Source organism: Gopherus flavomarginatus, chromosome 2 (genome assembly GCF_025201925.1).
Source record: "Gopherus flavomarginatus isolate rGopFla2 chromosome 2, rGopFla2.mat.asm, whole genome shotgun sequence".
Lineage (NCBI taxonomy): Eukaryota > Metazoa > Chordata > Testudines > Testudinidae > Gopherus > Gopherus flavomarginatus.
Window position 1 is genome coordinate 283606899 of NC_066618.1, and position 14560 is coordinate 283621458.

At 49.0% G+C, this 14560-nt stretch overlaps 1 protein-coding gene across 5 annotated transcripts in view; it reads right to left on the bottom strand.

Annotated features, from left to right (window-relative positions):
* ASAP1 (ArfGAP with SH3 domain, ankyrin repeat and PH domain 1) overlaps positions 1 to 14560 on the bottom strand; it is a 329644-nt gene that overhangs the window by 134457 nt on the left and 180627 nt on the right. For all 5 annotated transcript variants that reach the window (XM_050940653.1, XM_050940651.1, XM_050940654.1 and 2 more), the window contains 2 exons: positions 12888 to 12962; positions 12459 to 12508 (listed from right to left, as the gene is read on the bottom strand). In XM_050940653.1, the coding sequence (XP_050796610.1) occupies positions 12459 to 12508; positions 12888 to 12962 (125 nt within the window). The remainder of the gene's footprint in view (positions 1 to 12458; positions 12509 to 12887; positions 12963 to 14560) is intronic.

The following is a 14560-nucleotide window of genomic DNA, read 5'->3' on the forward strand; positions in this document are numbered from 1 at the left end:
TCTCTCACCCCACTGGATGTTACCGTTCTTAATACATAGGCTTTCCCTTTTAAGCTCAGGACCAGTCTCCTCAGTTAAAGTCTTTGTCTTCCCAGCATTCTTGTCACTTCCAGCGTAGGTGAGGAGAGGAGAAAGGCAAAAGCATGTTGCCACTGTCCTCCATTTTATATCCTCAGTCTGTGTGTCTGGAAAACACTAGCCCAGACACAACCTGGTGGGCTTTGCTAAGTCACAAAGTTGAGCAATCCTCCATTGTGTGATGCTTGCACACAAGACCAATCTTATCTAATATTTTCATTAATGACAGCATAAAAAGTTCAGTGTTCTAATAAAATCTGCAGATGACACAAAGTTGGGAGGTACTGCCAATATGGAGGATGACTAGACTATTATGCAAGGAGATCTGGATGGCCTTAAACTTGAGTAATAGAAATGACATGCAGTTTAATAGTACAAAGTGCAAGGTCATGCCCTTAGGGCAGGGGTGGGAAAACTTTTTGGCCTGAGGGCCACATCTGGGTATGGAAATTGTATGGCCAGCCATGCATGCTCACAAAATTGGGGGTTCAGAATGTGGGAGAGGGCTTTGGACTGAGATGGTGTGGGGGGGGCCCTCCGGCTCTGGCGAGTTTGGGGTGGAGGAGGGTGCTCCAGGCTGGGACCGAGTGGTTCAGAAGGCGGGAGGGGGATCAGGGCTGGGGCAGATGGTTGGGGCAGATGGTTGGGAGGAGGTCAGGGGTGCAGGCTCCAGACGGCGCTTACCTCAAGCAGCTCCCGGAAGCAGCAGCATCTTCCCCCTCCAGCTGCCCCGTCTGCAGGCACTGCCCCTGCAGCTCCCATTGACCACGGTTCCTGGCCAATGGGAGCTGCAGAGCCAGTGTGTGGGGTAGGCGCAGCATGTGGAGCCCCCTGGCTGCCCCTATGTGTAGGAGCTGGAGCGGGGACATGCCACTGCTTCTGGGAGCCACGTAGAGCAGAGCAAGCCCCCAACCCAGCTCCCCAGCTGGAGCACCAGAGCAAGGCAAGCCCTCAACCCCACTCCCCGGCAGCAGCTCGCAGGCTGGATTAAAAGGTCTCACGAGGCAAACGCTGCCTGTGGGCCGTAGTTTGCCCAACCCTGCCTTAGGGGCTAACAACAAGAATTTTTGCTACAAGCCGGTGACTTATCAGTTAGACACAACAGAGAAGGGAAAGATATGGGTGTACAGATCAATATGCCACCAATGTGGTGAAAAAGGTTAATGCATCCTAGGATGCTTCAGACAAGGTACTTCCAATAGAAATAAGGAAGAATTATCATCATTGTGTGAGGCACTGATGAGATCTCATCGAAATTCTGTGTATATTTATGTTCTCCCATGTGTAAGAAAGATGAATTCACACCGGCACAGATGCAGAAAAGGGCTACTAGGACAAACGGATGAATGGAGAACCTGCCTTACGAGAGGAGACTTAAGGAGCTTGCCTTGTTCAGCCTAACAAAAGGAAGGCAGAAGGGCAACATGACTGATATTTATTCCTTTGATGTATTTATAGAGAGCAGAGAGGGAGAGGAGTTACATAAATTAAGGGCCAATGTTGGCACAAGAACAAATGGACATAAACTGGCCATCAACATGTTTAGGCTTGAAATCAGACCAAGTTTTCTAACCACCAGAGGAGTGAAATTCTGGAACAGCCTCACAAGGGGAGCAGTGGGGGCAAAAAAACAATTTTGTTTCAAGACTGATCTTGATAAGTTTATGGAGGGGATGGTATAATAAGGTTGCCTACAATGGCCATTTCTTGTTGCAGCAGGTGCTCGTGACAGGGGTCCCTGGAAAGAGATGGGCCAGAGGAGTGAGTAGGTGGGATAGAAATAAAGGGGATGGAGCAACCCTTTTGGATAATCTCTAAAACCCATTAGTCTGTTGTGATAGTGTTCCAGATTGGGTAAAATGGTGACAAGGAAGTCTCTGAATGGACGGGGACCATTTCTACTTCCGGAATTAGCGAGTGTGGTGGTCTCGTGCTCTCAACCACACTGTCAAAATTGTTGTCTGGAGGTGGGACTGTTGAGATGTCGAAGGCTGATCTTGGTTCTGCCAACTTCTGTTCTTTCTTTGTTTACACCGTTGCTCATACTGCCTGTGGGGTTGAGAGTATCGAGTTGACCGGAATCTCTGATTGCAAAACCTTCCCTGTTTCTTTTTGTTTGCAGGTACGTAAATTCACAGGGTTTTTAAAGTTGCCCTTGAGTCTTTTAGGGTTTGTAGTGACACATCAGTTTTGTTTGAGAATAGTTTTTGACCCTCGAAGAGTAAGTTCTCGACCGTTGCCTGGACCTCCCTCGGGAACACGGAGAGAGGGAGCCAAGATACATGGTGCATAACCACAGATGTCGTAATGGATCATGCTGGCCATGACTGCAGAATCCAGAGAGGCCTGAAGAGACATCCTGGTGATAAGAGACCCTTTGGAAATTTTCGCCTTGCATTGTTTTTTGTCACCTGGAGAACTTTCAATAAATTTGGACATTTTGGAGAATATATTGTGTGCATATTTTGCCAATAGGGCCACATAATTGGCTATGAGTAAATGAAATGTAGCCGAGGAATAGGCTTTTCGTCCAAAAAAGTCTAACCTTTTTCAATCCCTATCATATGTGGTCGTTCAAGACTGGGGTCGTTTTCCTCTTTCGGTTGATCACTTCCACTATTAAAGAGTTTGGTGCGGGGAGTGTAGATAAAAACTCAGCCCCTTTAGCTGGCACATAGTATTTTTGGTTAGACTTCTTATATGAGGGTAGTGCTGTAGCTGGTGTCTGACAGATTATTTTTGCAGCCTCCAAAATAGCATAATTATTTGGCAGGGCTATCTTTGCTGCTCAGGATGCCTGGAGTATATCCATGAGATTATGTTGGGTTTTTGATAGTAGTTGTAACAAAAGGTTGAGAGATTCAGCTATCCTTTTGAAGAGGTCCTGAAAGGATTTGAAATCATCCCCTGTAGTGATGGGTGGTGGCATTATGGTTTCATCTGGTGACAAAGATGAGAGGTGAGTAGGTGGTGAAGTGTCATGTTCAGCTGTGTCCTCAGGTTCCTTAGTCTCTTCCTCTTGCGTTTCTGAGGGTGCTGGGACAATTGGTGAACGGGATCATGCTATTCTGGACCTAGGCAGGCTAGGGTCCTGCGATGTTGGGCCCTAAACATTGCCCATAGATACCAGCATGGCCAGTTAGGTGGGAATGGTATGGGGGGCAGTGCCCATGGGTGACCATATCAGCCTGGCTGGTGGTGAGATGGTCCAGGCTTGGGTGAGGAGTGTCAAGGAGTATATATTACTGCATCATCCTCTTCTGCCTCATCACTGGAGATAGAAGGGACTAATCTACAACGAGTATTCAGCTGACTTGGTACCGAACTGGATGGGATAGCCTCGGTACTGAGCAGAGGAGATACAGGCATTGAGGGCACTATCAGGTCTGCATGTCTCATGAATTGCTGCAGAATCGTGAGGCTCAGTGCCGAAGACAGCATTATGGATGGCCCGGGAGTATGAGTTGCAGCTGCCGGTGCTGAGGATTTAGAGCTGTGCAAGTGGCGCCACTGTACTGCTCAGTGCTGAGGTTTTCTTCCGCTCCATGGGTGCAGAGATGGAAGGTTTCACTTTACTGTGTGAACCTCCATTTGAGCTTGCTCACTTAGGGTCTTTAGCTCTTCGGGAACTCTCAGTACTGGACGTTCCCAGTGCCTTACAGTTTGGCGCTCTTGGTGCCGTCGGTAACAGGGAAGATTTTTCAGTTGGAGATTCTTTTCTCTTAGGCAATTCTCAGTGCAAGGATGTCTGCAACCACTTTTTGATTACCTTTCTTGGAACAGGCTCCTTGGCAGACATTGCTGAAGCAGAACCCGTCAGAGACTGCCGCTGGTGACCATTAGCCAGTGCGTGTCCTGGACTCAGGGTCTGAGGCTAGCCTGTGAGATTTTTCTATCATGAGGTGCTTAAGATGGAGATATCTGGCTTTTCTTGCCCTGGCTATCAGCTTTCTGCAGTGTGGGCTTTTCGAGTAATGTATGTCTCACCGAGGCAGCGGACACACTGTGTGTGGCCGTCAAGAGACCAGTATGGAGAGTCTGCAAGTCAGGCACGGTTTAAAATAGGTCAGCTGGGCACGCCTAAGAGAGTCGGTCTCTTAAAGAAAAAAACCAGGGATAAACCCTGTTTGACGCTATAGCTGTCTGCCTGTCGGAGAAACAGGAGTAGATAGGGAAGGTAAAAGGAAAAAAAAAATTTTTTTTTGAATGAAAGAAAAAGACGGTTACTCACCTTTGTAACTGTTGTTCTTCGAGATGTGTTGCTCATATCCATTCCAGTTAGGTGTGCGCGCTGCGCGTGCACATTCGTCGGAAACTTTTTACCCTAGCAACTCCAGTGGGCCGGCAGGTCGCCCCCTAGAGTGGCGCCACCATGGCGCTTGATATATACCCCTGCCGGCCCACCCGCTCCTCAGTTCCTTCTTGCCTGCTACTCCGACAGTGGGGAAGGAGGGCGGGTGTGGAATGGATATGAGCAACACATCTCGAAGAACAACAGTTACAAAGGTGAGTAACCGTCTTTTCTTCTTCGAGTGATTGCTCATATCCATTCCAGTTAGGTGAATCCCAAGCCTTACCTAGGCGGTGGGGTCGGAGTGAGAAGTCGCGGCATGGAGCACTGCAGAGCCGAAGGCCGCGTCCTCTCTGGACTGCTGGACCAGGGCGTAGTGGGAAGCAAAGGTGTGGACCGATGACCAGGTCGCTGCCCAACAGATCTCCTGGATGGGACCACGGGCGAGGAAAGCCAGCGACAATGCCTGCGCCCTGGTAGAGTGCGCAGTCACATGGCCCGTAGGGACGTGGGCCAAGTCATAGCAGGTCCTGATACAGGACGTTACCCACGAGGATAACCTCTGCGACAAAATGGGAAGCCCCTTCATGCGGTCCGCTACTGCCATGAAAAGCTGGGGGGATTTGCGGAACAGTTTGGTTCTGTCCACATAAAACGCGAGAGCCCGACGGACATCAAGCGAGTGGAGTTATTGCTCCCTGCGTGACGAATGAGTCTTCGGGAAAAAAACGGGGAGGAAGATCTCCTGGTTGACGTGAAAGGCTGAGACCACTTTGGGGAGAAAGGCAGGGTGCGGTCTCAGCTGTACCTTATCTTTATGGAAGACTGTATACAGAGGATCTACCTTGAGGGCCCGGAGTTCCGACACCCGTCTAGCTGAGGTGATGGCTACTAGAAAGGCAGTCTTCCAAGAAAGATACAGCAGGGAGCAAGTTGCTAACGGCTCAAAGGGGGGCCCCATGAGCCGCGCCAGAACCAGGTTGAGATCCCAGGTAGGGGCAGGGGGTCGAACCTGGGGGTAGAGACGTCCTAGTCCCTTCAGGAATCTAGTCACCGTCGGGTGAGAGAAAACCAAGCGGACATCCCCACCCGGATGAAAGGTGGAGAGAGCCGCCAGGTGAACCCGAAGGGACGATATCGCCAGGCCCTGTTGCTTGAGGGACCAAATGTAGTCCAAAATATTGGCGACCAAAACTTCCATAGGGAGGAAACCCCTCTCCGTGCACCAACAGGAGAAACGCTTCCACTTGGCCGAGTACGTCGCTCTGGTGGAAGGCTTCCTGCTGCCCAGGAGTACCTCACGTACCGGGTAGAGCAGCGTAATTCGGATCCGGTCAGCCACGCAGGAGCCACGCTGTGAGGTGCAGCGACTGGAGGTCCGGGTGACAGAGACTGCCGTGGTCCTGGGTGATCAGGTCCGGGTGAAGGGGCAGGGGGACTGGGTTGGCTCTGGCCAGATCCAGCAACATGGGGTACCAATGTTGCCTGGGCCACGCTGGAGCTACCATAATCACGCAGGCCCTGTCCCTGCGCACCTTCAGAAGGACCTTGTGGACCAGTGCGAACGGAGGGAACGCGTAGAACAAGTGGGTCGTCCACGGGATAAGGAAGGCGTCCGCTATAGGCCCGGGTTCCCGGCCCTGAAAGGAGCAGAACGCCTGGCATTTCCTGTTCCCCCTGGACACAAAGAGGTCCACGCGGGGACAACCCCACCTCTGGAAGATCAAGAGGGCGACGTCCGGGTGAAGGGACCACTCGTGCGAGAGGAAGAATCTGCTCAGGCGGTCCGCCAGCGTGTTCCGTACTCCGGGGAGGAAGGAAACCATGAGGTGAATGGAGTGGGCTATACAAAAGTCCCAGAGTCGCATCGCCTCGTGACATAGGAGAGAGGATCTGGTGCCGCCCTGCTTGTTGATATAGTACATGGTCGTCGTGTTGTCGGTGAATACCGCGACACAACGACCTCGAAGCTGATGACAGAACGTTTGACAAGCAAGGCGGACCGCTCTCAACTCCCGCATGTTGATGTGTAAATCCACCTCCTGCGGGGACCACAGGCCCTGTGTCCTCAGGGTTCCCAGGTGGGCCCCCCAGCCGAGATCTGAGGCATCCGTTGTTAGGGACACCGAGGGTTCGGGTGGGTGAAACGGGAGCCCCGCACACACGACGGACTGGTCTAGCCACCAGCGGAGGGAATCCAATACCCCCTGGGGGATTGTGACAAGCGTGTCTAGCGACTGTGTGGCCGGCCGGTATTGCGCGATGAGCCAAGATTGGAGGGGCCTCATGCGGAGCCGTGCATAACCTGTCATAAACGTGCAGGCCGCCATGTGGCCTAACAGGGTTAGGCATGTCCTTATAGAGGTCGGGGGGCCACCAGCAAGCGCTGAATGATGGCCGATAGCGACTGGAACCTGGGCAACGGCAGAAGGGCCCTGGCCAAGGTGGAGTCCAGAACGGCCCCAATGAACTCTATCCTCTGCGTAGGGAGCAGAGTGGACTTGTCCACGTTGATAATGAGGCCCAAGGTAGTAAAAAGGCCGGTGATCCTGCGGACGTGGCTGCGGACCTGCAGCTCTGAAGTGCCCCGAATCAGCCAATCGTCGAGGTAAGAGAACACGTGAATGCGACTGCGCCGAAGATGTGCGACAACGACAGCCATGCATTTGGTGAATACCTTTGGGGCCGTAGAGAGGCCAAACGGGAGGACCGCGAATTGGTAATGATGGCGGTCGACCACGAACCGAAGGAAACGTCTGTGGTGTGGCAATATGGCGATATGAAAGTAAGCGTCCTGCATGTCGAGGGCGGCATACCAGTCTCCAGGATCCAGAGATGGGATAATGGTCCCCAGGGATACCATGCGGAACTTCAACTTCACCAGATGTTTGTTGAGTTCCCGCAGGTCGAGGATAGGTCTAAGGCCTCCCTTGGCCTTGGGGATGAGGAAGTAGCGGGAATAAAACCCCTTGCCCTTCTAGTTCTCCGGAACCGCCTCTATGGCTCCTTTGTCGAGGAGCGTCTGCACCTCCTGGCGGAGGAATTGCTCGTGAGAGGGGTCCCTGAAGAGGGACGAGGGTGAGGGGCGGGAGGGAGGGAAAGACATAAACTGCAGACGGTATCCCGTCTGCACAGTGCGTAAGACCCAGCGGTCGGATGTTATTTGGGTCCACGCCTGGTGGAAAAACGAAAGGCGGTTGGAAAACGGGGGGGAAGGATCCGTGGGGGAAACTGGTACTACGCCCTCGGGCGCACCTTCAAAACGAAGGTTTGGGTCCAGGTGGGGCTTTGGAGGAGCTTTGGTTCTGCCCCCCTTGGTTCCCCAACTGCCTGCGCCTGCCATTTCTGCCGCGGCGCCTATTGAGGTCCTGCCGCTGGCGGAACTAGGGGTACGGCTGGCACTGCTGCTGTTGTTGCGGCCGGAAGGGTCTGCGTTGTGTCCCGGGCGTGTACATCCCAAGGGAGCGCATAATGACCCGATTGTCCTTCAGACTTTTTAGTCTGGGGTCTGTCTTCTCCGAGAACAGGCCCTGACCTTCGAACGTGAGGTCCTGGATGGTGTATTGGAGCCCCGGTGGAAGGCCAGAAACCTGAAGCCAGGAGATGTGGCACATTGTAACCCCTGAGGCGAGGGTAGGAGCGGCCGAGTCCGCTGCGTCCAAGGAGGCCTGCAATGAGGTTCTTGCGACCTTCTTGCCCTCGTCAAGAATTGCCGCAAATTCTTGACACGCCTCCTGTGGCAACAGCTCTTTAAACTTATCCGCTGCCACCCAAGAGTTAAAGGCGTAGCGGCTAAGGAGGGCTTGCTGGTTGGAAACCCTGAGCTGAAGGGCCCCCGCCGAATAGACCTTGCGGCCAAGGAGGTCCATATGCCTGGCCTCTTTGGATTTGGGAGCTGGGGCCTCTTGTCCATGACGCTCCCTCTCGTTCACCGACTGCACTACGAGGGAGCACGGTGTCGGGTGAACATGGAGGTACTCATAGCCCTTGGAGGGAGCCATGTACTTCCGCTCCACGCCATGTGCAGTAGGGGGGATGGAGGCCGGTGATTGCCAGATCGTATTGGCGTTGGCCTGGATAGTCCGAATAAAGGGCAGGGCGACCCTGGTGGGAGCAACTGAGGAGAGGATGCTCACCACGGGATCCTCGATCTCGGAGACCTCCTCAGCTTGCAGGTTCAAGTTCTGCGCTACGCGCCTGAGGAGGTCCTGGTGTGCCCTGAGGTCGAGTGGGGGAGGGCTGGTGGAAGAAGTGCCTGCCACAGCCTCATCGGGAGAAGACGATGAGGAGACCCCTGGCAAGAGAGTGTCCAGCGGGGGGTCTGTCTGAGCCCGTGCCTCTGACTCCGGAGGGAGCTCAGCATCCTGGTGATTTGACCTGTCCTCCCCGTCCGGAGGGGGGGGGGGGACAAGACAGCGATGCCTCCCGTGCCCTGTGCTCAGTCGTCGCAGGCCTAGGAGGAAGCTGTTGGGGGCCCTGGGCTTGGTGGTACGCCCAGGGTATCCAGAACCCCCACTGCTGCGGTCCCTGGTCCTGTTGAGGAGGATCTTGAAAAAGGGCCGCGTGCCTGTCTGTGCCCAGTGCATAAACACTGTCCGCCTGTGACGACACAGACGGCTGTCTGGAAGGCCATGGAGGGGCCGAACGCGGCTGGTAGGAATCCCCTCATCCTGGCGCCGAAGATGTTCTCGGTGTCGGGGACCGGTACCGGGAGTCATACCAGTGCCGGGATCGGGACCGGGGCCTGTCTTGGACTCGGTGCCGGGATCGGGACTGGTACCGGGCGCCGACTCGGTGCTGGGATTGGGACTGGGACCTGCCACCAGCTCGGTGCCGGGAGGTCAACCGGGGAGTTGATCAACGGCGGGAACGGCTCCTAGAGTCCCGGTGCTGGTATCAGTGACTGGAACCAGACCGGGACTGTTTGGAGGATGACCGGTGCCGCGAGTGCGACCGGTACCGCCGAGGGGAGCGGTGCCGGGACTGCGAGCGGCGCCGGGATCGGGAGTGTCCACGGTGACGGGACCTCGACAGCGAGCGTGAGTCCCGAGACGGCGCTCTCATCGTCGGCTTGCCTCTGGACACAACCCGCACCGGAGGTACCGGGGGTGGAGGCTGAGTTGGCTCTGTTAGAGCGATTAGGTCCCGTGCCGAGGCAAAGGTCTCCGGCGTCGATGGGACCAATAGCTCAACCCCAGATCTTATGGGGGAGCTAGGAGGGACCGGACTCGACGGACCCTCCGGGCCCGGAGTCGACGGGATCCCTGTCGGCTGTGCCGCGGCCGAGATAGGTGCCGGGCGCTCCACTCGAGTCTGCCTGGATGGAGTTGCAGACTTCGAGGGCCTTGCTTCAGGACCCGGTGCCAGGGAAGGACAGTGCCGGGGAGTCTTTCCGGTGCCGGCGCGGTCCAGTGCCGGTGTAGAGGCGACGGTCTGTGAAGCTGCCGGGTTGAGTGCCGCTTCCATAAGGAGAGTCCTCAATCTCTGGTCTCTCTCCTTCTTTGTTCTAGGCTTAAAAGCCTTACAAATGCGGCACTTGTCCGAGATGTGCTATTCCCCCAGGCACTTTAGGCACGTGTCGTGGGGATCGCTGGTCGGCATCGGCTTCTTACAGGCCGTGCATTGTTTGAAGCCCGGCGAACCAGGCATGGGCCCAGTGCCGGGTGCCGGGAGGGGCTACGGCCCAAACCGGCTAACAAATATTTACAACTATGTACAATATACTACTTAACTAACTATACTTAACAACTATTTACTACTAACTACAACTATGAACTGTACAACGAAGGAGAGCTAGGGACGTGGAAGACAGCAAAGCCGTGCTCCACAGTTCCAACGACCGACACGGCGGTAAGAAGGAACTGAGGAGCGGGTGGGCCGGCAGGGGTATAGATCAAGCGCTTTGGCGGTGCCACTCTAGGGGGCGACCTGCCGGCCCACTGGAGTTGCTAGGGTAAAAAGTTTCCGACGAACGTGCACGCACAGCACGCACACCTAACTGGAATGGATATGAGCAATCACTCGAAGAAGAATAAAAAATTATAGTAAGGCAAGGGGATACGGTAGCTAACTACAGCTAAACTAATACTATCAAGAAACAACTATGAACTATGTTCTATTAATCCTATATGAGGTAAGAGGAGGAGCTGCTGATCGCTCCAACTCAAGACAAAGGCAGTAGAGAAGGAACAGAGGGATAGCTGGCTGCACATCCCTATGTAACCTCTTGGAGCACCAACTGGGCACTGCTACCACAAACTTCTGATTACAAATGCAGGGCATCAAGACACAAAGTAGAGCACCCACAGGGACACTCCTCAAAGGAGTAGAAAGATATTTTTCTGTTAGCTCTGGAAACTCAGTTTATGATCTGATAGACAAGCTCTGTTCTGTTTGCCTTATGCATCACCAGAAAAGTTTCTATACACCAAATTCTGCTCTTAGTGACACCTGCACAACCCAAATGGCCTTAGCTGAGTTCCATAGGTATCACAGAATGTAGGAGTTGACCCAGCAATTGCAAATGTATACAGTCAGTTGTTCCATTGAAAATACATGGGCCAGAGACATACTCAACATATTTATGGAAGAGTGAGCCACAGCTCTCCAGAGTTAGCAGGAATAAAAAGTAATTTCATATGCATATGTGACTGAATACACAGTTTAGTAAAAAGATGCTTTTTACTTGGACATTAATCCTTTTGCCTTAGAGTCCTCTGGAAGATGGGAATATTTATTTATTAATTTACAGGGATTAATAATTTGTAATGAGACTTGATTATTAAAATATCTGTGTTTAGTGCTAAAATTATGTATTTAACTTTAATAAAAAATCAATCAATCATTCTTAGTGGTCTGACTTTTCTTTCCCCTTTTTTTTTTCCTGCTTACATATACACTATATATAGAGAGCAAGGCAAATAATGTGATAAATAGGAGAAACATAAGGAAGAAGAGAGATAAACAGAGTAATAAAGCTTCCCTAAATCACATTATTAATCCCAACATGAAGTATACTCTAGTTATCATCAATGAAACCACCACTGCTGACATCTATCCAAAATAATATTTTTTTAAATTTATATCACTTATCCAACCATCCTTTAACCTTGTCCCAGTGTCTACAGCCACACTCAGTAAGAGACACTGAATTTTTAATATAACACTCCAAAATCTAATGCCAATCCAGAACTCACTTAAATCAAGTCTACCCTTGAATGCACGGTAAGAGATTATTATGGGCCCAGATGCCAGAATTATGCACCAAGAGATGGGTCAGAAATAAAACTACCACCACACATTGAGTTGGGGGCATTATGAACTGAAGCTTCCCAGAGCTAAACATGATTTCTCCTTGTAAACTTATTTAAAATTAGTTTTGCATTACAACTAGTATACATATATAAAATATTGCAAATGTATGGTTTAGTAATATATTGTATTTGCTTTTTCATTTCTGACTATTCATCACTTATAACTAATATTCCTTCTGTATACACAGACTATTTTATCTTATTGTATACTGCTGAAGACTAGTGTGTGTGAGCAGCTGTTTTCAGATTTTTTTCATCTATAAAACCTGTCACATGTCCACAGTTTTGTTGTATCTGTAGTGTCTAGTTATTATATGTACAGTGTATCATGTGTATGTCTGTATACCAACTGAAAATATACTGTACCAACGAGAATATTAATGGCTTGATCAGCAACCCAGTCTTCTTCCTTATTCTAGAGGAATATTAGGCATAAAGTATAACTCTTCAATGGAATACATAAAAGCTTGAATTTCCATTAACACTGAAGGTTATACGTCTAATGTGATATTCATGGCATTGAGAATATACCCATTCTTAATCCTTCATCTTTACAGGTTCATCAATGGTAACAATGAACAGTTCTGAACAAGAATGAAAATCCAAGAATGTTACTGACCTGCTAAATAAGTCTGAGTCATCTACCAAAACTAAGATAAATGGCACATATCCTCAGTATCATAAGCATCAAGGTTAGAACATAAAAGGTTTCCCTTCTTTGACAGTAAAGTGTTTTCTCTCTTTGTATGAATTATGACAAAATGAAGAATACTTACAATTTGGTCTCATAATCCTTCCAGGCTTTGTCAAAAGGCTTTTTAAGATCCTTAGGAAACAGAAAATGCACTTAAAATATGTTTAACAACACTTTTAAATTGTGGGTTTAAAACTAAGATATCATATTGGTCCCTTCTGACCCTAAAGTCTATGAGTCTATTCCAAAAATCATAAATGGCATTTGTAAGTCTTTTAAATCTTTTCAAATATTCCTTTCTCACAGATCTTAGGACAGATACAAACCACATATTTTCCAAGTGGAATTTTAATCATGCAACTTCAGTTATAGTTAGCAGAATCCATGCAGATATGATGAGAATAAGTGCCAACATAAGAATCCGGATGGATGAGATGGATAGTAAGAAGCTGAAATCTAGGCAACTCTGAAATGTTTCCCTGAAAGTACTCTAGGTTCGCTGAACACTTACCCCTTTAACTCCTTTCAAGTCTCCTTTTAAGAGAGAATCCAAAGTGAAGATAACATTGTGGCTTAAGCCCTGGAGCTAAGAAAATGAAAAAAAAAAGCAGTAGTTGAGTTTAAAGAAACTTATAAATATCATGATTTAAACAAATATGCTGCGCACGTATTTTCACTATCTAATGTAACCGAACCTGTGGCAAAAAAGTTCCACATTAATAGCAAATTCAGATCCATAAAGAGTTAATCAACATGTACATGGATGGAAACAGAAGCATTAAAAATATAGGAAACCTATGGACATTCAGGGAAACATGAAAAGTGAAATTAAAATTCACAGATGAAGGAGGCCCAGAAAACAGATCAAGGTAATTTTCAGTTTCCTTAACAAACAATAGAACATTACCTGGGGAGCAATTTAAGAACATAACAGCCATACTGTGTCAGACCAAAAGGTCCATCTAGCCCAGTATCCTGTTTTCCGACAGTGGCCAATGCCAGGTGCCCCAGAGGGAATGAACAGAACAGGTAATCATCAAGTGATCCATCTCTGTTGCCCATTCCCAGCTTCTGGTAAACAGAGGCTAGGGACACCATCTCTGCCCATATGCTGGTGTCTGGGTCAATAAGGTTTTTCTTACAGTTCACCAAACAACAAACAAAAGATACGGAGTAATTCTAGCTTATCAATTGTTGCTTTAAAAAACAAAACAAAAATAAAACCACAACTCAGACCTGAAGGTCATTAGCAAACTAGGGCTCCACAGGGTTGAAGGGAAAGTTCCACAAAATATATCAAAAAGTGTATTTTAAGTTGGCATTTTGTTAATTTAAGGAAGTTTGAAAACAATATCCTAGCATGTGATTCTGGAGATGATCACAGCCTCTGAAAGATATGCCTGGGGTGGAAGGATCATGAACATGAGCTACTGTTTAGTTATTGATTTCTTCAACTAATACAGTTTGTCAGCAGTCTTTCAAATCCCATCCTTCTTATGACTCTCAGATATCAGAACTGATTATTATCCTTCAATACAAAGTGGTTGCAATTCACGACATACACTCAAGCATCCTGGAAGGAAATTCTTTACAGTGGTCTTGAGTTATATGTCAGTAAAATAAAATACATACATTCTAGCTTTTCATATCCATATAAAAAGTTTGTCCTCGTGTCACTAAAAGAAAATCATGAACAGCTATCATATCATCTTCAACTGTAATTGCATCAACTCTCCTAAGTAGCTTGGAGGTGGTTCAAAACTTGGAAGGCAGACCACACAGGAGTGAGACTGGTTATTCAGTAAGTGGGATTCCTTCCCCAAAGCAGTAATGGAATTAATATCTCAACATATTTTCTTTTAAACAATACTGAGGCCCTTACTATTTGCAGTCATTAGAAGATACAAATATATTTACCCCATTCTCTTTAACAAATACCATTATGCGTAACTACCCATAAGTTTGCCTATATCTGACACCATTTTTAAGTTCTATTGTATAGTCTGTATATGTTTCAGTCTGTGAACAGAATAGTCATCCATCAGCTCAGATTTTAAGACATGTACCCAATTGCAAGTACTATTTTGACTGTGCATACAATACTTGCACACAAATTGCTAAATGCAGAAAATATTCATTCATATTTACAAATCCTACAATGATGTATACAATCACAATAAATGT